This window comes from Micropterus dolomieu, linkage group LG03 (genome assembly GCF_021292245.1).
Source record: "Micropterus dolomieu isolate WLL.071019.BEF.003 ecotype Adirondacks linkage group LG03, ASM2129224v1, whole genome shotgun sequence".
NCBI classification, from domain to species: Eukaryota; Metazoa; Chordata; class Actinopteri; order Centrarchiformes; family Centrarchidae; genus Micropterus; species Micropterus dolomieu.
In genome coordinates, this window is record NC_060152.1 from 13,266,451 (window position 1) to 13,291,327 (window position 24,877).

The 24,877-nt window shown below is 38.1% G+C and overlaps 2 protein-coding genes and 1 long non-coding RNA gene across 5 annotated transcripts; 1 reads left to right on the plus strand and 2 right to left on the minus strand.

The window, feature by feature from the left end:
- Nucleotides 1-2: 2 nt before the first annotated feature.
- plekhg6 (pleckstrin homology domain containing, family G (with RhoGef domain) member 6) lies at nt 3-13,746 on the minus strand. Its single transcript, XM_046043847.1, has 15 exons — nt 13,383-13,746; nt 12,356-12,658; nt 11,517-11,651; nt 11,110-11,247; nt 10,424-10,519; nt 10,277-10,327; nt 9,837-9,986; nt 8,406-8,516; nt 7,368-7,517; nt 6,788-6,922; nt 4,566-4,685; nt 4,321-4,453; nt 4,105-4,220; nt 1,796-3,297; nt 3-562 (listed from the first exon to the last, which is right to left on the minus strand). Exons 2-15 carry the CDS (start codon nt 12,521-12,523, stop codon nt 382-384), a joined length of 3,186 nt encoding a protein of 1,061 aa, XP_045899803.1. The 5' UTR covers nt 12,524-12,658; nt 13,383-13,746; the 3' UTR covers nt 3-381.
- On the plus strand, nt 2,048-4,836 carry LOC123967678. The gene is made up of 3 exons (XR_006824316.1): nt 2,048-2,098; nt 4,307-4,496; nt 4,597-4,836. It is a non-coding gene; the product is annotated as an uncharacterized LOC123967678 (long non-coding RNA).
- A 1,129-nt stretch (nt 13,747-14,875) lies between the features above and the next one.
- On the minus strand, nt 14,876-22,955 carry tnfrsf1a (tumor necrosis factor receptor superfamily, member 1a). 3 transcript variants are annotated; one of them, XM_046045789.1, is made up of 10 exons: nt 22,813-22,955; nt 20,797-20,901; nt 20,597-20,684; nt 20,330-20,455; nt 20,062-20,217; nt 19,858-19,936; nt 19,050-19,093; nt 17,731-17,876; nt 17,532-17,643; nt 14,876-16,586 (listed from the first exon to the last, which is right to left on the minus strand). In XM_046045789.1, the coding sequence occupies exons 2-10, from the start codon at nt 20,863-20,865 to the stop codon at nt 16,294-16,296; spliced, it is 1,113 nt and encodes a 370-aa protein (XP_045901745.1). In that variant the 5' UTR covers nt 20,866-20,901; nt 22,813-22,955; the 3' UTR covers nt 14,876-16,293. The 3 variants fall into 3 exon arrangements, with proteins under 3 accessions (XP_045901745.1, XP_045901743.1, XP_045901744.1); XM_046045787.1 differs by having other exon boundaries at nt 17,731-17,903; XM_046045788.1 differs by having other exon boundaries at nt 17,731-17,903; nt 20,797-20,913.
- Between the last annotated feature and the right edge of the window lie 1,922 nt (nt 22,956-24,877).

Here is a 24,877-nt window from a genome sequence, read left to right on the forward strand (position 1 = left end):
AATTTAACAGAAGTAAATCTTCTTTATTACATTATATACACTCTGAAACTATCAGGTCAATGACAAAGTACAATAATTACTCATATAAATAATATACACAGTAATTAATAAAAAAATAATGTTTCATTATATTTAAACAAACCACATGTTTATTCTAAAAAAAACTATATTACATTATTTTACATTAATTACAAAATCATTATTGGCCATATATTGAGACCAAAGAAAAAAAAAAGAAAAGTATTTCCATTTTAACTACTTGCGTCCTTGTTAATTTGTCGCTCTGGAGTTCATAGTCATGGACTGAATTTTGAGTTTGCATAATAAGTTGTTGACTGGCAGTCTAGTTTTGTATCCACTTAGTGACTACGGGCTTCAGAGCTACACCTGACTACACTCCCCATTTTCTTGCTCTTGAGGGTCATAGGGGTCCAAAAAGGACAAAGACCGGCTGATGCCCTCCAGAAGCCCCTCGGCTTCAGGTTGTAAATGATCCATGACTTCATCATCATCAAAGCACCAACCTGACCAGTCCACATTCACACCGCCCGTAAAGACAACACTGAAGAAAAAGAGAAATGAAAACAGAAGGTCAATTATAACTATATTGATATATATAATTAGGTATTTTATAACATTTGCTGTGCAAGTAATTTCCCTACTACCGAATATTTAAATTGTTCAGGTTCACATTTCCTTCCACTCTTTAATATTCTAACTACATAGACCAAATGCTGTTTAAGAAGCAAAGAGTATAAAATACCTCAATAGAGTACTGGCATGCACATTACAGTATTTACTACAATATGCATGGGATTCAAAATATCATGAGAACATTTAAATAAACAAAGAGCTTAAATAACGCTCTGATAAATACATTGTATAGTGCAAGTAATAAGTAATTAAATAGGCTATTTATTAAAAGTTTAAAATTGAAAATGAGTTAAATCTAGATAGTGTAACAAATAAACTGTTAAAAGTGTCTTGTGGAGTTTCTGGTGTAAACAATCCACAATTTAAAATATTCAAAAACATTTTATCATATGTTTTATAGAATACAAAATACATTAAACATGTTTAATAGGACTTAAGGATGCACAGCGCTTTGTGGTTAGAAACGTGAAAAACCCAGGGTAATTTTAAGTTTCCATTCTCATAGAACAGTCCATTACCAGCCTACTCAACACTGAAAACTCATTTCACTACCAAAGATTTGACAGTTTAAAAATACATTCCCCAATTACATATACATGTAGCCCGCATAAAGGACATGTATTCTAACTGTCTCTACATGCTCTATGTTATTCAAATAAACGTCTGCTCTGAGGTGCAAAGACTGAAAAGATAACCTAATGTGCCACTCTTGAGTCACATTTTAAATGAATGATGTGTGATATTTACATGTTTTTTTCCTGATACTGGGTGTATTTTTCACATAATTCTTACTATATGTGAATCACTTGTTAGAAAAAATTACATTTATTAATTTTTCTTTTGTATTTATTGTTTGTTTTTTTTAATTAGTGGCTTAGTGGGCTTCTTGACTACACATAGGCTATATAGGAAATATGTCAGTTTTTGAGGTAGTATTGTAGTAGAAGCATGTCGTTGATTTGTCACCCATCGTAACAAGTCTTTTTACTGTACATGGCTAACCAAATCCCTTTTCCATCTGGGAATTAAGAAAGTGATCTACCAAAATAATGGATTTGATTTTATATATTAATTGCACAACACGTTAATTAGTCAAACAATGAAACACATGTCAAAGTAAAGGACACTTTGTCATACTAACCTGTCCCTCTTCTCATCTTCATCTCCGTCCACCAGCTGCTCCTTCCATCCTTTACTCACTGTGAGGGCCTTGTGCCTCATTAGCTCCACCTCCTCCCACTCGGCGTCTCTGTCTCCATCACTGGGGGATGGTGATGGTGTGGTGGAAAATGAGGGGGAAGGAGGAGGATTTATTGACCTGAAATTGTTGATTTTCAAACCCTTGTTTGTTTTTAATCCACCTTTGTCCCTCCCTCTGCCTTTGGCTCTTTCCAAAAGACTCTCCAGAGGGGAAGGATGTCCATTTGGATTTGGATGTTTGGAGGTGGGAAATTGTGCATTCTCTGCTTGATGTAATGTGTACATACTACTGGAGTGCAGACCATGGCCTCCTTCAATGACAATATTAGGAATGGAGGCACTCCTTTGGGTTTTCATTGTGGGACGTTTTTCATAGAGGTTAGGATCTGGCAGTTCAGATTCAGACTGTGTTTGGGGGTCAGGGGAGACTCTATCATGCATCTTCCAAAACATATCTGGATTCTGCTTCAGGGAACTCAGCTTTAGCACAAGGTGTGTATCTGAGGTTTGGCCAGAAGGAACAGAGTTTCTCTTGATATTTAGGTTGTGGTCTGAGATGGAGAAAGAGTAGTTGTTTAAAGCAGACACATCATGTGCGGACCCCTGGAAGAACTGCATAGATGTCTGAGTAGTGGAGCCCTGAGAGGAGGAGATTGGCCTCCTCCTCCGTAAAACGGGTGATCTCAACTTTTTGGAGAAAGCCCAAGCCTCTGGAGATGTCTCTGTGTCTCCAGACTGGCTGAAGCTGGAATTTCTCCAGGTGTTCTGGTTCACAGACTGAGAATCATTGTCTTTCTTTGATGATATTACTCCCTTTTCCGGTACTCCTAAAAACTCAGGCCCCTGCCTGGATATTGTTGGCTGGTAAAGAGGTTGTGAAGTACTATCTTCATTCATTGGGTAGTCAACATCTGGATATTCACCTACTAAGAGAGCACGTGGTCCAGTTGTGTTGCATCTTAAATGATCCGCTGCATTACTGTGTGTGAAATGATCCAGGTTAGGGGCAGATCGCCCCCTGTGGTTCCAGGTCATCCTTCGCTCCTTTATCATGAGGGTTTCAACCATTTTCTCTTCTTCCTCTGTGTAGATCTCTGTGTGTTCTCCTTTCACTCCCATTTCTATCCATTCACATCCTTTGACTGCTTGTTGCCGACCAGCAATGCTCTTACGCGCTAATTTACAGTTTCTGTCAATGGGCTGGGATTGCAAAAAAGATACAGCGTTGTTTGTGGTTACATCATCTGGAAGTTGATACTGTTGCTCTGCTTCCACAGTAAGTTCATCCACAAAAGTCTCTTCTCTTGATTGTGTAAAAGGTTGTTCTTCAGTCTCCATATCATCCGTCTTGACTTCTGTAACAGGTTTGGCCTCCAATTGCTGGATTTTCCAGTATTCCTGTTGTCTGTTGCTCTCTTTCTCTCTCATGTTTCTCAATGTTTCCTGGCAACATACGACAGAGATGAAATGAATAATGCATTCAACAATGAATTAGTATATTATTCGTAATGTTTCAAATAACAGGACTAAGAGTCTACAGCCATGCTAGACTGAGACTGTACTTAGACACATTGATGCTTTGAGCTAAATGCTAACATCCGCATGATAAGATGCTTAAAATTAGATTAAATTAAATGACTGTATTTAGCTGATGCTTTTTCCCAAAGAGACTCACATTAAGTTAATTCAACCATGTGGACACAATTTTCATTCAAAATTTCAAGAATTATGCAAGTACTTCATCAAATGAACTGTTTCAAGTGAACAACAACAATGTGTAATGTTTACCATATTCACCATCTTAGATCAGCCTGTCAGTATTTGCTAATTAGCACTAATCACAGCAAAGGCTGATGGGAATATTACTAATTTTGCAAGTGCAAAATGTTTCATTCTAAACCAAAATGGCAACCTCATGGTGGCACTAAAAGAAAAGTTAGGGGATCCCCAAAGTCTTTAGGAATCATCCTCTAGGAATTATGTCTGTATAAACGTGTTGTGCCAGTTGATGCAGAAGAGTTCAATATATTTCATTACATAAGTTAAAACTTGCTGGTGGTGTACGAGAAAAAGTCAGTATAAAATTTAATGGCAATCCATCCAGTAGTTGCTGACATATTTCAGTCTGGAACAAAGCATTGGGCAGAGAATCGACTGTCATGTGAACATTTCCATAGAGCCAACGTGACAGCATGTCATAGTAAGTTAAATTAGACTACTATCATTTCAAAAGATCTAGTCAGTTTTTACCTTTGCCTGGTGGATGGTGGAAACCCATGTGGAGCAGCTCTCTGAGGTGCTGGCTACAAATATGTAGACATTCATAGCACTCTTAAGCTCACCTACCTCCACGAGAACAAATGAACCTAACAAAAGAGGAGGAATGATTATGGGATTTATAATATGTATATTTACACAGAATCCAATGTATATCTTATATCTTGTCTATAAGGAAGTGTTACTCACAGCCATCCTTCAGTGCAATGCAGTACGTTCTGTCGAGGGCCAGAGGAGGTCGAACTACCTTCAGCCGCTCTCCTTTCTTCTGGACTTTGGTCATTAGAAGCACATCAGAGAAAAGTAGAGCCACCACCTCCAGCTGCATCACACCACGTGAAAGGAAACACATGAAAGTCAAAAAAGTAATGACAACGATGTTCTGAAGAGACAGATTTAAATATCCAGTAACTGAGTGCACTGGCTCTGCTAACCTTGCTGTCTTTTCTCCCCCGAATCTTCAAGTTCTCCTCCAGCAGCAGCTTACGTACGACTTCAGAACCTACTCCCCTGATGGGGCATGTAAGGTCAAACTGGCAGAACACTCGGACATGCTGTCAAAGGAAATCCATCATGATCATCAACATATTAGAGTGAACAGAATTAGAGTTTATTTTGGCAGAAATCTATAATGTTCAATATTGTTAATATAGCCTGACATGTAAAAGGAAAAAGAAAGAAACAAGAAACTGTTTTTGTAGACCACTGATTTAAAACTAATAAACCATTGCACTCATTATTAATTGTTCATTTTGTGAATATTAAATACTCTATACGCTATAGAGTCTGTTTTGATAAACACTCTATTGTGTATTTTATTACAGTATGTAGTTATTGTTATTGGGGTTTTTTGTAGCAGCAAAAAAATTACAGTACCCATGCGGTATGATAAATGCTATTATCCATCCATCCATTAGATATAACCACTTATCATTTAGTGGGACTGAAGCCAATCCCTGCTGGTATTGGGCAAGATGTCAATCACAGGGCTAAATGCTGTCATTTAGTAACATAATTATTTTTTACATGTACCTCTCCACACGTATGGATTACTGGGCAAAGACCCTGAGGCCAAAAGGGTCATGAAGGATTAATGTGTCTTGTTGGAAAGTCAATCTAACATCTACAAAGAGAAGCAAAGCAACTACAAGAGACACAAAGCAACTGCAAAGAAATGCAAAATGATTACATAGATACGAAACGACTATATAGAGATACAAAACAACTACAAGAAACACAAAACAACTATGAGACACAAAATAACTACAAAGAGACACAAAACAACTACAATAGACACAAAATACCTACAAAGAGACACAAAACACCTATGAGACACAAAATAACTACAAAATGATCACAAAGAGATGCAAAACAACTATGAGACACAAAACAACTATGAGACACAAAATAACTACAAAATGATCACAAAGAGATGCAAAACAACTATGAGACACAAAATAACTACAAAGAGACACAAAATAACTACAATAGACACAAAACAACTATGAGACACAAAATAACTGCAAAGATACACAAAACAACTATGAGACACAAAATAACTACAAAGAGACACAAAACAACTACAATAGACACAAAATAACTACAAAGAGACACAAAACAACTACAATAGACACAAAATAACTACAAAGAGATGCAAAACAACTATGAGACACAAAATAACTACAAAATGATCACAAAGAGATGCAAAACAACTATGAGACACAAAATAACTACAAAGAGACACAAAATAACTACAATAGACACAAAACAACTATGAGACACAAAATAACTGCAAAGATACACAAAACAACTATGAGACACAAAATAACTACAAAGAGACACAAAACAACTACAATAGACACAAAATAACTACAAAGAGACACAAAACAACTATGAGACACAAAATAACTACAAAATGATCACAAAGAGATGCAAAACAACTATGAGACACAAAATAACTACAAAGAAACACAAAACAACTATGAGACACAAAATAACTACAAAATGATCACAAAGAGATGCAAAACAACTATGAGACACAAAATAACTACAAAATGATCACAAAGAGATGCAAAACAACTATGAGACACAAAATAACTACAAAGAGACACAAAATAACTACAATAGACACAAAACAACTACAATAGACAAAAAACAACTATGAGACACAAAATAACTGCAAAGATACATAAAACAACTATGAGACACAAAATAACTACAAAGAGACACAAAACAACTATGAGACACAAAATAACTACAAAATGATCACAAAGAGATGCAAAACAACTATGAGACACTAAGCAACTACAAACAGATACAAAATGATCACAAAGAGATGCAAAACAACTATGAGACACAAAATAACTACAAACAGATACAAAATGATCACAAAGAGACGCAAAACAACTATGAGACACAAAGCAACTACAAAGAGTGTGTCTCTTTCGCTCCTATGTAGAAGAGGTGGGGGGCCTTTTACATTTCTGTCCCTATTGTCTCATAGTTTGTCCATTTCTGCACTATTAGCTCTGCCTCCAATGACAATCTAGTTGACCAAAAGGTTTGGACTCCAGTACATTCACAAGAATGGCATATATCAGCTGAGTTTGTGATACACAAAATATACAGGATTTAAAGGAAAACAATCATATTTTACCTTGTCAATTTCTTCATTTATTCCCTCCACCTCGTATCCCTCCACCCTCTGAGCAGAGATGGTGAGAGCGAGTTTTTCATCTTTTAGCTTCAGGTAGTCATTGATACTCTCCAGAAAACTGTTTACACTGGACAACTGGAGAAGAGCAAGAAGAAGATGGTTAATGTGAGTCAGTGGGACTTTGACAATTTAAAAGTTCATAATTCAGGCTGGAAAAACTTTACATAATTTTTAGCAAGAAGACATTTTAACGATGCTCATTCATAAAGACTAACGGTGGATTTGTAAAATCTATTAACTACTCTAATTTATATTAAAGGAGTTGCAGCCCCTGTAACAGAAATAAAGCTAAACCTTTTTACATATAACATACAAGTTATAACATCTTGTTAACCCTGTCAAATTCTGAAACATCTCCTCAGAATGTTCTCAATACCGTGAAGAAATCTGGATCACCGTAAGTTTATAAAATGAACTGGGAGTCAGAAGCTCTACCATTAAATGCATTTAGACACAAACCACATATGCTGAACCCTGAAAGGGCTATGGTATAGTCCTTCACAATTTAAAAGTTTCTCACCATGTTTCTAAGTTTGAGCTGCACATGAGGATCCTGGGTTGTTTTCAGTACGGCCTTGAGCAGGAGAGGGTACTTTGTGATCCTCTGGTGGGGTTTGGCCTGCATGTCCCCAAGTCGCATCCGCTCACACTGATGGTGAGTCTCCACAAACTGAACAAGACAAAAACACAAGAACATTGCCTCAAGTCAGTGCTTTTGACTGAAACAACTTTTATTACATAGTGACTTGAACACTGAATGAAATAGTGTCAATTTTATGTGAATTTATCGTTTCGCAATGGAAATTGTTGAGAGGGAGGTCTGTGGACTACCCTGATTAACCAGGACATTATTCTTTCACCTCCAAAGTCTTGACAAATAAAACCATATCTACAAAAACCAAAATCAAAACAAGTGTTAAGTGAGATGTTTTTGCTTTTGTTTGATTTGGATGAGCAGCCCCTTTTTACGCCCCCATTTCCTGGTAATTTATAATGTTTTGTTAAACAAAAAACTATCACATCCCACTGAGGTTGACAAGTGTGATGGTATGACATAAGTGAAAAAGCAAGTGTAAACACATTTACACTAGTGGTAACTGGTCCTATACACAAGATATCATTGTTAATCGTAGGGTGCCATGTTTCTATCAAAATGCTATAAAAATTCCTGCTTTTAGTCTTCCAGGTTTTGTGTAACTGTCTCTGAAGTGCAGTCGTACTTGTCTTGCAGTCACTATTCTGATAAATGTCCTGTAATCAGTTTTGTGAACAAGAAATCCATTAAACCGCTGTTGAGTCTGATTCATTTGGAGAAGACGTTGGCGTGACAAGTGGTTGCCCATCAGGAAGCTACTATGACAGTTCGCCCACAAGGTTATGAAAACATCACAAACCACAAAGTGCCACCATTAATAACAGAACAGTTACACCGAATTCAATGTAATAATGAGATTTTTATGGGAGAGGGTTTCAGTATATGTGGGTAAACTTTCATCCTTGGATGCCCACGTGTTTGTGTTCAAGACATGTATGTATGGATCTCTGCTGCTTACTGTACCTGGACAAAAGTGAGGAAATGTGGGTTGCTATCCATCTGCCTCCGTGTGAACTCAAGGTTGTTTTCTTCTTCCCAACAGTAATGCTGATAGGAAGAGAAGCGCTCATGGAACTGGGGACAAAAAGGAAAGTATGATTAATGGTAACGTGAAAACCCTCTGATGTGTTTACATTTGAAGAGTTAATTTGGAAAAACAAACAAATGCCATTCTTAAAATGAATACACCAACACCAGTTTGATTGATATTCCCTGAAGTGCACAAAAAAACCCTTCATTTATCTAATTAGCAGAGACATTTGTCCAAAGCGAACTTACAAGTAAGTAAGTGCTGCATTCAAAATTCTACTTAAAAACATGTATTCTACTGCATATATGAAAAAAGTTGTAAAAGGCCTTTTCTGGCTCCAGAGTGAGCTGAGCGAAGTCTAAACATTGGTTTAGACTGAAGACTACAAAATTAAAAACAAAAATATCTGGGGGTGTGGAAAGATGTGAGTTTACCGTAGACTGCTTCTCATCAATGCTTAAGGCCAGCAGCTCGAGGCTACATTAGCCGCTACTAGCATTTGGACCGAAACCTACACATCCAGAAAACTGTCTTAGTAAGTTAGAGTATGCTGGTGAAACTTGAATGAAAGAAGATAGATAAACACTACCAGAGAATCCTACTGGCTCTTTGAAATGCCTAACTAAGAAATGGCTGAGGAAAGAACTGTGTTGGAGAGATAAGATTACTCACAACTTGATGCATATACTCACAGATTTATATTGTTGCATTTATATTGATGCATTTATTTATATTGATGCAACTTGATGCATATACTCACATTACTCACAGATGCATATACTGATGGACTTAAAATATTATTCACGTTTCATTCTTCATACCAGACTTTGTTTAAATAGGCATCATAAACATTACTCTCAATGTAATTTTTTTGCCTCCCAACCTGTAATATATTATTTCATTTATCTATTTATAATTCCCTACCTTAATATATTTTAAAAGGTCCATGTGTTCATATGCTGGTGCTTTTGTTTTGTTTATTCAGTCTCTTTAAAAGTAAATCAAAAGAGAATTGCAAGAAAAACTACTTTAGTGAAAGTACATAACTGTTATATCAGTACATATCATAACATTGGATTATGATGGCTGATTCTTTAACTTGTAAGCAGCATTTTAATTTGAGCTATTTACAGTTTTATATGCTGTTGGGTAGTTTTATTTACTCTGTTAGCTGTCAGATATAGTAGGGTAAAAAGTACAATAGTAAAAGTATAGTAGCATAAAATGGAAATACCAGTACCACAACACAATACTGTGTGTAAGTAAAGTACTTGAGTTAATGCAAAGTTACTTTCCACCACTGGCAGGCAGAAACACACCTCTGAATGTGTTTGTAATGTATCTTGCAGACTGTGAGTTCATACCTGCAGGCAACCAGCCTCTAACCTTATGGGGTCAAAGGGCTGGCCTGTCATCCGGACTTCTTTTAACATGGGATAAATCACCTCCTGCCAGAACAGCTGGTGTGCGATGAGGATGGTGGGAAGGTTGGAGAAAAGCCGCTCAGGGGTCACCTGTCACAGAAGGAACTCATACCAAAATCACAATAATTTTATTAAAAGTTGAACTCCCCTGCTTTTGCTATTTTCCATCTTCTCAAAAGAAATCTGTTGTTGCTACATTTTCCGCCTGTGTGTTGTATTCTGTATCAGCAGGAGCGGATGTTGTTGTTGTGTCAGTCAGTGTGTGTCAGTGGTATGCAGTGGAACAGTGGAAACTAGGCCTGCAGCTGAAGTATGTGTGGTGCAGCAGTAGGGTTGTGTGTTTCCAATCTAGATGAGGCTGCATGCTCTGCAGTACTGACCTCCAGGAGAAATCCATGCTGGTGCAGTTTGACAAGAGCTGCAATAACCAGCTGTGAAAAGCAGACACAGCTTTGTTAAACATCCTGTGGAAAAGCAATACTGTATTTAAATGAGACTAGGACCGCAGGTAAAGAATGACATCTTACGTCTTGGATGATAATTAGCTTGTTGATGTAGGTGAGCTCAGTATGAACAAACTCCCACAGCGCCTCCTGTTGGTGTCTCTGCGTCTTTGACATGGTCTGACCATTAGAAGAAAACAGAAGAATAGAGAGAGGATGAGGGGAAGGAGACACTAGTTAGAGATGTTTCAATAATGTGTAAAATGTGAATACACAGCCGGTATTTTACAGTAAGAGCAGGAGAAGCATTTCAAAGGATATGGGGAGAATCTATATTTTTACAAATCAAATTAAAAGAACAAAACACAATAATCTCTCAGTTCTTTCCCACTTCCCAGTGTATCTGGAACCCAATTATTCCTTTTTTTAAAAAACAGGTCACTAAAAAGTACTTTTGTATTTTTTTAAAATCCAAAATTATTACGCTAAAAAAGGTGGGCACTGAAAGTCTTAGCAAACATTAATGAAACAGGAGTTAATATGTGAGCATTTACAGTAGCTGGTATAGTATATACCATGCATATAGTATATAACATGCACCATAGTAGTATGGTGGCAAAAGAGGCACAGAGGAATAAACTACAGCTTTTGATACACAGACAATAATTGTTAGTCAGTTAAATTTATTGTTGGTTTGTCTTTTCATGGGATTTGTTGACAGTAAGAAAAATACAGAAATACCGCCACACTTATTCTGTAAGGGCCCTTACTGAATGAGAGTGCACAATATCCGTCCAGTTGTTCTCCAGCGTCGTTCCCTGGTTTTCCTCATTCCACCTCCACTTCAGACTGACTGGCACAGAGTAGGCCAATAGATCCTGCTTCAACACATCCAGCTGACCTCGCTCCTGGGGGTTTAGGGATGACAAAAATAAAAACGCAGAAGGATAGGAAGAAATAACACACACGTGGAAAATCTGAATCAGTGATTCCTTCAAAATTAACAGCTGTGAATACTTGTGGTCAAACGTTACATGTACAAAAGTATGCCGACGGAGGAGAAGTAGTGCTGAAGTTTTTTCCGTTGTGTGAGTGCATGGACACAATTATAGCAAGTCTGTACCTGTTTCTACGCCTTGTCAGCATGTAGTGTGAAGAGCAGGAAACAACATAATACCTCATTTGCCAGGTTCTTCTCAGACACTCCCTGGCTGAACAGAACCTGTCTCAGTGCAGCTCTGGGTTTGGCTCCTCCAGATGCTCCCTTAGTCAGTGTTGCAAAGTCAGTCACAACCTTCTGCTTGGTGCGCCTCTGGAGATGGAAAATGGAGTCAGACATTTCATTTTCATATTGTGCCTTTCATGAGGAAGAACCAGAGGATCGATGAAACTAGACTGCGCTTATGTTCCCATGATTTGTGTTTGTGTCAAAAGTTCTACAGTAGTTTTTAACAACTGAACACTTGATACTCAATGTAAAATATTACATTTAAAAGTCCTGCATTCAAAAGGAACAAAAGTGAAAGTACTTTATATATATTATAGGATTTTAATCACTAAAGCAATCATGTCTAAGCAGAATTTGAGAGGTAATTGGTCGAAGTGGATCTGATTTTAACAGCTTTATAAAGCATTGAACGGTTTAATCTGCAAAACTTTAAATCTTAAAAAGACATTCATATCTATAATTGAGTCCTAAAACCTTATTGTGCAATGCATATTTATGCATATATATGCATTGCATTTCAACCTCTTTTTAATTCAAAAACAACTTGTATAAAATTTGTTTTATTAATGGGCATCTGAAACGAGATTCTCGCTGCACTATGAGGAAAAAAATGATTAGAATTGTATTGGAGTAGAAGTATAAAGTGTAAGCATAAAGGCATAAAATGGAAATACTCAAGTTAAGGAGCTCAAAACTGTACTTGCACAGTACTTGAATAAATGTACTTCCACCACTGGTAATGTCAGCAGACTGCCACCACCCTCACCTTCCTGTCCCATTTCACTTACCTGATAGCCAAGCGTGTTGAACTTGTGTTTGTCTGCTGACCCCCTGTGGTGATGGTTTATCTCTGCAGCTGCTGTCATCGCATCAACAACATCTGGCTCTCTGGTTTCCATATCCCTCTGCCTCTCCCCGTCAGCACCGTCTCGCCACGGCACCAATACTTCTTCCATCAGTGATTCATTTCCCCCAACGTTGTTGACATGCGGTGATTTTGAGGAGAGGCTAAGGATAAATACACAGGGTCGATGATTGACAAAGTAAGGTGTTTGAGGCTGAAAAGGAGAATAGCTTGTCTCAAGGAAAAGCTTTACAAGAGAGGCATGGAGAGTGTAAGACGGAATGGAGGGACAATGTTTGTTTTGTTATCTTTATAAAACAGTCCTGAGACTTTCTTTTCAGGTCTAAAGTGTTATAAGTGCTAGGTAAACAAACAAACACAGATGGCAACAAAAGACAAAAAGCTGACTTACTGTTAACAATGGCATTAGTAAATCATTTAAGACAGTAGTTCCCAACCTTTCCGGATTCTGATCCCTCAAAATAAAGCATGTCTGCTTGTTACCAGCTATGTGAATACTGCTTGTGTTTTATAAAATTTATAATCCCTATAATAAACATTTGTAATTTAATGTTATTTCTAGGGACCTAAGCTTGTTTACAATGCCACCAGATCACTCTGTTTTGCGACCCCTCAGATTTATCTTGCAACCTCTGGTGCCTGTCCTGACCCCAAAGCTGGGAAACCACTAGTTTAAGATATTATTTAGTAAGTATGTTAAGTAGATGTATCCATTGGCAGATTTTCAGAAAAGGTTGTTACAAAGTGCTCCACAATCGTAGTATTGTACGACAGTATCAAACACAAGAAAAGACATAAAACGCTAAATATTTGTTAAGAAATTAGGAAATATAAGTGAGTCTTGAAAAGAATTAAAAAACTATTTCAATTTAGTTTAATTGGATGCTCTCATGGTAATAAGTAAAGTATTCCCAAGATGTGTGGTTCTCTCTAAAGACTGTCATACATACACAGTAAATACCAGAAGTCAGTCAGGTATTAGAAGCTGAAATCATTACTGTTGCATCTTACAGACAATGAAGCCGATTTAACAGGACACCAATAGTTTCACACAACTCCAGCTCCAGTTACACAGCCGAGTGGGTCGTAGTGTAACTCCAGGACTCAGCTGATATTAGTTTCCACAAATCCAATGTCATAACAGAATGCCCTGCTGCAGATTTAAGTTACAGCGAAGAATGCGTCTACATTCTCTGGAAGCCACTGTATCTCAAGGAAATATTTCACCATTACCTGATGGAGCCATTAGAGAAGTGCCATTTGTACACACTGCTGGGTCACTGCTGTTAAATAATGCTACATACTGTACGTGCAGTGGGGGGGATTATTGCTGTAACTGGTGTTCATATTTATTAATTTTTAAAAAATAATAATTTTATACAGATTTTAGAAGTTATTTCAAAAGCAAACACACTCACAGGAGCAAACACACTGCGGACAGGTTCACCACAATAATCTGCTCATGCTACACTGTCAAACATCAAAGGACTGACGCAAGTGCTTTCATCACATTGACATACCTGTTTACAATCACTGCCTGTATCCCGCAGTTCAGGTACATTGACATTAGATTATATTGCAGTTTTAACCCACACAAACATTAATAATGGGACAATCAAAACAGACCTCCTGGTAGTTGTATAACCTCAGTAAATCAACAAAGCTAATGCCCCAGAACAGTCCATGGATAAACACAGCTCTGACATGAAAGTGATTTACTGTAGTGAAGACATGAAGTAAAATGCTTCTTTTAAGTATTGTACACTTTCAACTCCTCTCACTTACCACCTTTGCTTTTTAAAAGATAAAATTGTAGACTTTACCTGGGCTTGGTTGGATCCATTTTGTTTCACCCACTCATGTTTGGTTTCTATTAGCTTTCCCCTCCTCTTTCTCTCTGCCTGGATTGGTCCCTCCCTCTATTCCTTTCACCTGCACCCCTGCCCTCTGCAACTGGCCTAACAGGAACAACTGGATTCTGCAGCCAACAAATCAGTGCTAAGGCCAGTTAATGTGTTTCAGTTGAAAGTGTTTAGCGTGTCTTAGGTGAGGACAGATTTTTTTGAGGATGATCTATTGTTTTCTGTCAGTCAGGGTTTTTGATCACCTTGAGCAAACAGGAAGAAATCATTTTAAGAGGGGAAGAGAGGTCTTGTGTTTTTATACAGCAAAAGCAGCAGTTGTTTTGTTTGCACATTACATAACAGAATGTGGCATAAATGTGAGCTCAACCATGAAACTCTGGGGATTGATGGCACTGCTGGCAGGTAAGAAGTTATAGGGAAGTGGACAAGCCAAAATAAAGTAGCTACAGGAAAGAGAAAAAAAGATGAAAAGACCAGGTCATGTCAAAAAAGACTTCACAGTTAGGGTTAAGTTAAGACAAAGGAGGAAAGATGTCCTCCAGTCCAGCCTAATTTATGGAACAATTCAGATACACACATTAAGAAATGTGATGTTTATTTAAAGTTGCAATATCAACACATCATCATTTGTACAGTGCTCAACATTCTTCAACATTGATTGTTCACTCAATGTATGATTCTGTTCAAAAGTATAATACATTTAAGTTTTATATGTAAGTACATTTAGAAGTATAATCATACATGTAAAAGTGCTTTGGAATGACACGTCGTCAGTCTGAGTGTGACTAATTCACATCTGAATTTGCAGGCTGAGACTGCCAATTATAAAAGTTGCTCGGCTAAAGCATACTGAGACAGGGAGTGTCAGATATTCTCCAACAGTCACGAATAACGCTTCTATGATGAGGCTTAAAAGAATGGGGCTGTAAAGCTTTAATAAGTGGCAGGGGTCTGGTCTACATTAAGTATGAACTTTAAGCCTCCCCAGCTTTGTCGTTGTTCACATAATATTTGCACAAAGATACAGTATAACCAGGAAGCACTATTAAAACATTACCAGTTAACTTTGTGGCTGAATAATCAGTATTTGATTTTGCACTTCCCCCTGCTAAATAAAAAGTCTTAGATTAATAGTACTAGAAAAAGAATAGCTTAATTGGCATAACTGTGCATGAAGAGTAGGTACAATGGATGATACAATTTGTTAAGACAATGATATTCCCCCATATTTCCACAGATAAAATGTACAGTACAGTAATATCATAGAAAATGTGCATCTTATAAAAGGCTCCATGACCCTTAAAGGATTAGTTTGACATTTTGGGAAATATGCTTATTCAATTTCAACTCGATACCACTCTCGTGTTTGTATGGTAAATACTGTTAGCTTAGCTTAGCATAAAGACTGGAGACCGGTGAAAGAGCTAGCCTGAATCTGTCCTATGGTCTACCTACCTGCACCTCTATACTGTAGCTGTAGCTTTGTCTAGCTTTAACAAACGATTTTGTGCACTTTGAAGGTGCTGGTGGTATCAGTTACATTTAGACAAAGCCAGGCTAGCTGTGTTGCCCTGTTTCCAGTTTTTTAACAAAGCTATCCTTACCTGCTTGTGATTGTAGCTTCACATTTACCATACACACGAGTGGTAACAATCATCTCATCTAGTTCCCAAAAGGTCTTATTATTCCTTTTAGATTCAAAAACACACTGCTAAAAGTTCTTTACAAGTTTTAAGCAGACTGTATCAGTGTATAGTCCCATTTTCTGTGACTCTCCCTCCCAGAACCAATTGATTCATTGCTCTCAGTAGTTCGACCATGTCATCTCAGCGAGTGATTAGCAGGACAAGAGGTAGAGTGCTCAGTGATGCTGGTTGCTGTGAAATAAAACTGCTTTGGTGATAGCACCGTGTCAGTTTGTATGCTTTGATGCTGTCCGTAAGTCCAATACTTGGTTTCATAAGGCTTTTTATTCCACCTGGAACACGTAGCAGAATTACTGAATGCCATACTTTGTACCCAGCTCCTCGGCTGCCCGTCCCAGGTGCATCTTCTTCAGTTCGTCCATCAACTCCTGCAACAAGTGCCAGTGCAGCATTCCACCTCGTCCTCCTCCACGTGACCCTCTCTCGGCCCACACCCTCAGCATCTGGTAGTGAGCCTCCCGGGTGGATCGGTGATCCAGCTCTGCTTGTTCGATCTCTGTATCCTTCACACCGAGATAACGCACCAGCTGCTTCACTTGCAGCACAGGAACCAGATCCAGTACCATGTAGATCACGTCAGGGACTGAGGAGAGGGGTGTTGAAGGGAAGAGATAAGAGTTGGTACAATCGTTTTCTGTATTCTTGAGCCCAAACACACAGGACCAGTGCTCAGGAGCATGTGCTGCTATGTGCAGTGTAAAATACAGGTGCTGGTCATATAATTAGAATATCATCAAAAAGTTGATTTATTTCAGTAATTCCATTCAAAAAGTGAAACTTGGATATTATATTCATTCGTTCCGAAAATTAGAATATTACTTAAGACCAATACAAAAAAGGATTTTTAGAAATGTTGGCCAACTGACACAAGGAATGCGACAGCTGAAACCCATGTCTTGCATACATCTGTGCGTGGTAGTTCTTGAAGCACTGACTCCAGCTACAGTCCACTCTTTGTTATTCTCCCCCACATTTTTGAATGGGTTTTGTTTCACAATCCTCTCCAGGGTGCGGTTATCCCTATTGCTTGTACACTTTTTTCTACCACATCTTTTCCTTCCCTTCACCTCTCAATTAATGTGCTTGGACACAGAGCTCTGTGAACAGCCAGCCTCTTTAGCAATGACCGTTAGTGTCTTGCCCTCCTTGTGTAAGGTGTCAATGGTCGTCTTTTGGACAGCTGTCAGCAGTCTTCCCCATGATTGTGTAGCCTACAGAACTAGACTGAGAGACCATTTAAAGGCCTTTGCAGGTGTTTTGAGTTAATTAGCTGATTAGAGTGTGGCACCAGGTGTCTTCAATATTGAACCTTTTCACAATATTCTAATTTTCTGAGATACTAATTTTGGGGTTTTCATTAGTTGTCAGTTATAATCATCAAAATTAAAAGGAATGAACACTTGAAATATATCAGTCTGTGTGGAATGAATGTATAAATTATACAAGTTTCACTTTTTGAATAGAATTACTGAAATAAATCAACTTTTTGATGATATTCTAATTATATGACCAGCACCTGTATACTCACTCTTGATTTCCAAGGGGACGCAGTCAGGCAGATTGGATGGCTGGTCCTGTTCACTTGTTGGAACAGCCCTGACTGTGTTGTTTGAGGGTTCCTCACTCTGCATCAGGATTTGCTTAAAAACAAAGACAGATCACATTTTATTGACCGTAGGCGTACACCCAGCAAAGAAAAGTAACCAAAGACAGTTGGATCAGTGTACCTGGCATGTGTCCAGAGAGGCATCGGAAGGTTGGGAGGACGATTTCAGCAACTTCTTTTTGGTAGACCATTTTGTGGCAGTATAGGTGATGAAAAATACCAGCACCAACAATACCAGCACTGCAGCTGCAACTCCAGCAATAAGACCTTTATGGACATAAGGATAATAAGGATCTATAGCAGGACATGGAGAACAAGACATGAAGACACATAATGTGTTAAAAAAGCAATAATGTTTTGAGACAGTCTACTACAAACTACATTCTGTTGTTGTAAAACCTAACAAAGAACCGACAGCTAAAAAACACTGCAGTTACTGAACATCTGATCAACGCCTTCTTTCACATTTTATAAAGATCTGATCTTGATGCTAGACAAGGATATACAGGGTTTGCCAAGTTTTGATTATCATCATCATCATCACGGTTCAAGCATGAAAGTATGATGGAAAACCAGTGGGACGATATGGCCTATTTATTATATCACTTTTTTTGCAGTACTACCCATCAGTACATGCCTAATGATATAACCAGTTATATTAGTGCGACCTGGACCCGGATAAGTGGCAGAAAATAGATGGATGGACTAACCAATTGAAAATTTATTTTAAGATTTTACTATGACTGACACTGGCTCATTTGATACAATGAGCTTCCTAGCTACTGTAGCTAGCAGTAGTGACAGTGTTTGCTAAAAGTCAGATGGTACTGATTGAAATTTCACAAAAAAGGGATTGAATTGACTGAATTGACTCTGCTGGAGACATTTTTTGTGAAATGGCTAATCAAACTAACCACTTCAAACTGCTGTTCATTCATCTCCTCTCAGACTTTACTATTGTCAGTAGTGCAGCTAGCAGACAATGTGTAGTACAGCTGGTCGCCAGATCATTAGATCAGGTATCCTCCATATCTTTTAGCTTTTTCACTCGTTTTCACATCTTAAGAGCCAAATTTTTGAAGAAAACACACAAACCTGGCTACTCTGCAAAGATCTTACCAGTAACAATTGTGGAGATAAAATTAGATTTTGACCCTTCATGTCAGACTGCTGCTGTCCAATACCTGGTTGCCACCGTCACTACAGTACAGCTGTGTTCATTATACATTATACACATAATTTCTTCTTTATCAGATTTTGTAAAAATTATAGGACCAGTTAATTTAACACTTTGATATCAGTGACGAGCAGAATCTGGCTAAGTAGGCTCAAAGCTACTGTATTCCTATTGAAAAATCTATTGTCATTCTGGATGCCAGTGTATTAACTTTTTCATATGAAAGTCTGGCTTATAATCATATCCTTGTTACTAGTGCTCACCTTCTGTTGGTAATGAACAGTGATGTTTGCACTCGGTGGTACAACTGTGGAGAACAGACAGGATGTTTCACAACATTTAGGAGGAAGTAGCACATTTTAAGAGGAAGTGATTTACACAATGGCTCATGAACTTTTATCACACCAACAAATTACTTCAAACTGCATGTAAACACTAAAAAAATTGTTTTTGAACATTGAAATTTAGATCATGCTAGGACATATGGGCAGTTGTTTCTTCCAGGCCCCCCTTCTTTTTCGCTCTTTTATCTGTGACAAATATCTGTGTCTATCCACCTACTACTTAACACTTATTACTTAATTTAAATCTGGACACATTACTCACTTAAAAGAGTCTTCTGGACAGAACCACAATTTTCACTGATAATTCCCTTTTCAAATGCCTTTAACCATATCCTGTTTCAAATCCACAACAGTTTGACAAACATGTCTGACAGATTTATTGATCTATACTGTAAGACCACAAAAGGGATTTTCATCCAGTTACTTTGAAGGTCCTTCCTCAGTGAACGAGGCATACATTGGGTGAAACAGAAGTACATGAGGTAGTATATTTAATAAGTGAGCATTTGTTTAGTAAATGCTGAAATGTCAGTGACTCGGGCTTAGTGCCTCGTTACTTCTCTCTTCTGTTGCCAACAAATGGAAAAATTGAACAAAGTCGGACGTGTGCTACAAGTTTCATTTCAACAACCCGACTTCCCCATTAACAACTTTAACTAAAACCATCCCAAACAGAAGGATGGGAACAACGCATGCACCAAAAGCTTATATACATTAGTATACTCACTTGTTGCAGGGTACACAGACCTTGTTGACTCTATAGAAGTTCTCCGTACATTCACACACAGTGTTGTTCACTGGTGTACCTGTGCACAATAAAAATAATTCTATTAAGACTGAACTGAGGAAAAGCTGGATGAGCCACAGAATGAATAAATAAAAGGCTAGTATTAGTAAAGTATAATTTAATATATTGACAGATCTTACTTACAAGCCTGTTTTTGCTTTTCATTACTGCCGCATTGTGTACATTTGCGACAATCGTATTTTTCTGAGAAGATGGAAACTTTGTAATAACCGTCCGCACAGCGACAAATAGTGTTTTTTTCTTTTTGACATGGTGATTCCACTACTTCATTGTAAATTTCTGGAGAAAAGTTAAAAGGAGAGAAAAGGTGAACAAAGCAAACCATCACCTGACCAACACTTGCATGTCAAAGAGGTGAAACTGATTCTGAAAAAAGGTAACATCACTCTACCTTTGCAGCTTTTGCAACGTCTGCAGTTGGGGAAGAAGTTTATCTGGTCCATGAATTGTCTATCAGGGCAACGTGAGCAGTTACTTCTCTGACCCACAGTATGACACTGTTCTGTAAGCCTAAAACCTGGAAAACATGAACATCACATGTGAGACTTAAGACTTTGTAGAATGGATTTGATAGAAGAAGACATCTGCCTGTGTGATATTTTCAATAATGAGCATGCTACTGTCAATCATGTGTGGTGTGCAGGAGGCCATGAAGTACCTGGAGGGCATTTGTTGCAACAAATTCCCTTGTCATTAGGATAGTCACCATCTGGACACAATGATGTCAAACTGGGGATGAAAACGCACTGCAAAGAAAACACAATGAATGTACAACGAAAAACTTTATTGTCCATCACATGACAGTTAGTCATATATTCATGCAATTTCAACGTGTTTAGTGAAGTAAGTGTTTCTCACCATAAGGAGCAGTATTGTGCCAACATGGCCTTTTTTATTCCAGCTTCCTCTGTGGACGCCTCCCTCCATTATCTCTCAGATTAAACTCAATCCATCTGAGGTCAACTGCAAGGAAAACTATATGTATGTGAGTTATATTAAAGTCCATCTACCACTACTAATTAAAACTTATAATGCCTTAAATGTATAACTAAGTCAAGATTAATTATCTGTATTAATGACACAGGTTTAAAAAACAACAACTTAGTGTTAGCATCATGTTTTTCAAAAGGTATTACTCCAAAGAGCTCTATAGCACCACCAATAGGTCACAGTTTACACTAGAGTCCATGACAGGATCTTTCTAAAAATTATTATAATAATAGATAATCCTATAATAATAATCTTTATTTATACAGCGCTTTCAAAAACATAGTTCAAACAATAAAAATAAATGTAAAATAAAGCCAACAATAAAGATATATACTAATAGTAAAACAGAACAAGGCCTTTTGGCATTAAAACAGTGGGCTAGAATGAATAAAATAACAGCCTGGCTCACAGGGAAGCAGCAGTTCAACAATGTAGCTGGAACCATGACGTGCTTTAAAAGTAATCAGTAAAACCTTAAAATCAATTCTAAAACTAACAGGTAACCAGTGAAGAGGGGCTAAAACAGGGCTGATGTGATATTGTCTTGTCAATATTTGTTTAAAGCTGAGTGTCTGCGTTTGTTGCCAGCTGAAGGTGTTAAATAGTTTGTTTTGGCTCCTAAATATTGTGAGTTAACATAATAATCTTATCAAGATGATAAAGGTCACTGTCAAATATAACACCCAGGTTTCTTGCCGCAGGTTTGATATGTGACGACAGGAATCCAACATAATTCTGTAATATAGGGATTAATCTGGGGGATTGGAGAGAATTATTTCCCATTTGTTTTCGTCTAGCTGGAGGAGGTTTTGGGACAAAATAGCCTTCTTCACTGTTTTTAATGGGACATAAATGTGTGTCATCTGCATAATGGTACTGGATTTTGTGTTTTTAAATATCTGTCCCAGTCGTAACATGTAGAGAACAACAAGGGTCCAAAGACGTAGCATTGGGAAACACCATAGGTCACAGGGGCCACTGAGGAGAATACTGTTTGCTAATTTCTCTCTGGTGCTGTTATTTAGTTTATTTCCAGCTTTCAAACAGCTGCTATGGAGTCAAGTACAGCTTTACATGTGTTTCTGTAGTTGTTTAGTAAATATGCTGTAGACATATCAGATGTATGGTTATTGCTATGTTTAGATGCAGTAGTGAATGCCTTGTGAAATATGTCAATATTACCTTAAAAAGGGTCAGTATGCCAGGACCAACTGTTCCTGTATGTAGCATGGAACAGTAATAGGCCTAACTGCAGTCATGGTTAGTTTCACAGGTGATTTTTATCAACACCTAAGCAAATAAATGAAACAATCTGCAAGGTCAGCTACAGATAAGCAAGAAATTATGTTAAATATTATTAGTTATTTGGATAAAATGTAAAAGCCACTGTCTTTTAGTTTGTTTTAATGCATAATAGCATATCTTAATGTACCCTTAAACTAAGGAATTTGAAATTAATGGCAAATTGTTGGCTGAATTTGTCAATTAGGTTGTCTCGATTGCGCCATAAAACGTTTGTAAGTGATTTTAGGGGATTCAACACACATAAAGTAAGGTTATTTCATGGAATATGTGGTTCGCAGAGACATTCCCTATCACTTGTTTGGCAGCTTCCCTGATGCACTGAAACGCATTTCCTGAACTTTTACAACTGGAGTAATTTTATAACCTTCAAAACTCAACCTGACGACTTGGCTTACGTGTTTACAGATAGCGTTAACGTTACTATTTAAGAGGTAAATCTACAGTCAAGATATTACCGTTTTTGTTTCTTGTCTAAATGGTTTCGTTTTAAGTAGGCTGCACACCACATTACGCCCACTGCCTGATATGAATCTCCCCTTCCCACAGACTGACATGCAGAGGTATTTTACCGCCACTTACCTGGACGGCCAGTGTTACGGCGAGGGGTATCTCTTTACTTCAGGTCCATATGTCCACATGAATATTAACTGTAAGTTAGTTTACTTTTTTGTTTTTACTGAGAGCAGACAGACGCTGCCGTTGCCCCTCTCTGCCAAGCTCGGGCGGAGGCGGACTCAAACGGGAAATAGCTGCGTCACGAACACATTTCAAGGAATTGCGAAGAAGTGTTTGGCAAGAAGGCTGAGGGCAAAAACACATCTTAAACATAGGCTATATAATGGGCAAATTGAGAGGTTAGCGCCGATAAACACACAGGTGCATGGCAGTTCACAAATCCATTAGACCACATTCACCATTACATTCATTTTTAATAAGGGACTGTTCTTTATTTTATTTTTTAAGAACTGGGTAGGGACCTATGTTTTTACTTTGGGAACAGGAGAGGGACATAGGCTACATAACTTTTAAATGCTTGTTTTTTTTTGTATTTATGTTATATAGGCTAGGTTATTTTTATCATTTTCAAAATAGGCTACTTAACATTTACTCCCACAACTAAACCTTATTGGACCTCAAACCGAGTATTTTTAATGCGTTCTCGTTATCCACATTGAAATCCGATCTCTGTCCTCCAGAGAAAAACCTGCACGTGAGTAGGCTAGATTGAGGTGTAGGCAAATCTGCCCCAGACTCCCCAAAAATATCAGTTTTGTGAGTTGGTGAGTTAGGGGGCACTTTAAATACTTTATGAGACGCACTCTAGACCAATTCTTAATCATTTGTCCCCTCTTGTAAATTCTGAGAATGTAATACTACATTTTTTCTTTATATGAAAAAAATGTGTCAGTTGTGTGTTTCTGTGTGTGCTGCGTGAGTGTGTGTGACGTGTAGGCTCATTAAATGTTGGGTTTGAGGGCTGGCTGCCATGCATCCACATTCTGCTGTCCACACACAGCTTGTGTGATGATTGGGCGATAATTAGCTGGTTGTATTTGTGAAAGCTCTCACTCCCTCCTTGCTGTTTGCTCTTTGCATCGGCTGCACTAAGTTATCATCTTAATTTTGTTTCAGAGCTGGAACTGTCATAGTATCTTGGGCAGTAGGCTACCTATTGGTGAGGACACAGTGAGCTGGGCTGGTTGTTTGCTTTTTTTCCCTGATGAGGGAAGGGGGGCCTGAGGGCAAAGGTTTAAGAGTAACCCTGTGAGAGCTAATGGTTGGGAAAGTCATTGCTTATTATTTTCTCCAAATTAGTAGAACTTAACGCACTGTAATTAAGGGCACCATAATTTAAAAAAGTAGTATTTGATTAAGGTGGTACTTAAGCAGGCCAGCAGAGTGTACCCTCACGTGACATTGCTCATACAGTATACACGAAAGAGCTCAGTCAGCAGAGTAAGACAAATGCTTCCTCAGAAAAACCACATCCTTCCTTTTCACTGAGCAATGTTCATCTCTCTACTTCCCCTACCGCCCATTGCTATCTATATTTCTCAAGTTTTCAGATACCTACACTGCCATATGTTGCAGGCAGACGCTTTAATCTTCACGCAGATGCTGGTGAGTTTCATGCAGCCTGTGCAACCAGCTCTGAGTCTATATGTAGCAAACGCTTTTGTGTAGTATCTGTTTACTTCATCACAACACTGTTGACATGTTCCTGGCAAAGAGTCCTCTTACGTTCTAATCAAACATACTAACCCTTACAGTCAAGCAGCCTAATACTGAAACCTCAAGATAAGCATGACCAGGTTTGCTCTCAGTCAGTTCAGAGTGGTTTTGATGCGCAGTCATCTCTCTTCCAGTCATCTTCGTACTCTGTTTGAGTGGTGCTGCTCACCAAGAGCCACACTGGCCTCAGAGACAGCCCCTTTATGATGCTGCTTTGTCACCCTTAAGCCAGTTCACGTGTTGTGGCCTGGTTTTTGTGAAGAAATGACAGGCGTGCACATGATTGCCAAATGGTGGAAGTGCTGCCACTCAATGTCTAATTCAGTTGATATGGATGAGGAAATAAAGGATTTTTTTAAGAGATAGACAGGCAGTCAGTCAAGAAAATTAAAGAACATGGTTTAGTAAGTGT

Coding starts and splice junctions, on each gene's coding strand:
- plekhg6 (XM_046043847.1), bottom strand. CDS start 12,523: ATGGAAGAAGTATTGGTGCCGTGGCGAGACGGTGCTGACGGGGAGAGG. Junction 4,686..6,787: donor TAAATGAAGAAATTGACAAG/GTAAAATATGAT, acceptor TTCCTTTGACAG/CATGTCCGAGTGTTCTGCCA. Junction 563..1,795: donor GAAGATGAGAAGAGGGACAG/GTTAGTATGACA, acceptor CTTTTTCTTCAG/TGTTGTCTTTACGGGCGGTG.
- tnfrsf1a (XM_046045787.1), bottom strand. CDS start 20,865: ATGGAGGGAGGCGTCCACAGAGGAAGCTGGAATAAAAAAGGCCATGTT. Junction 17,904..19,049: donor CTGTTCATTACCAACAGAAG/GTGAGCACTAGT, acceptor GTCCTGCTATAG/ATCCTTATTATCCTTATGTC. Junction 16,587..17,531: donor CGTCCCCTTGGAAATCAAGA/GTGAGTATACAG, acceptor CCCTCTCCTCAG/TCCCTGACGTGATCTACATG.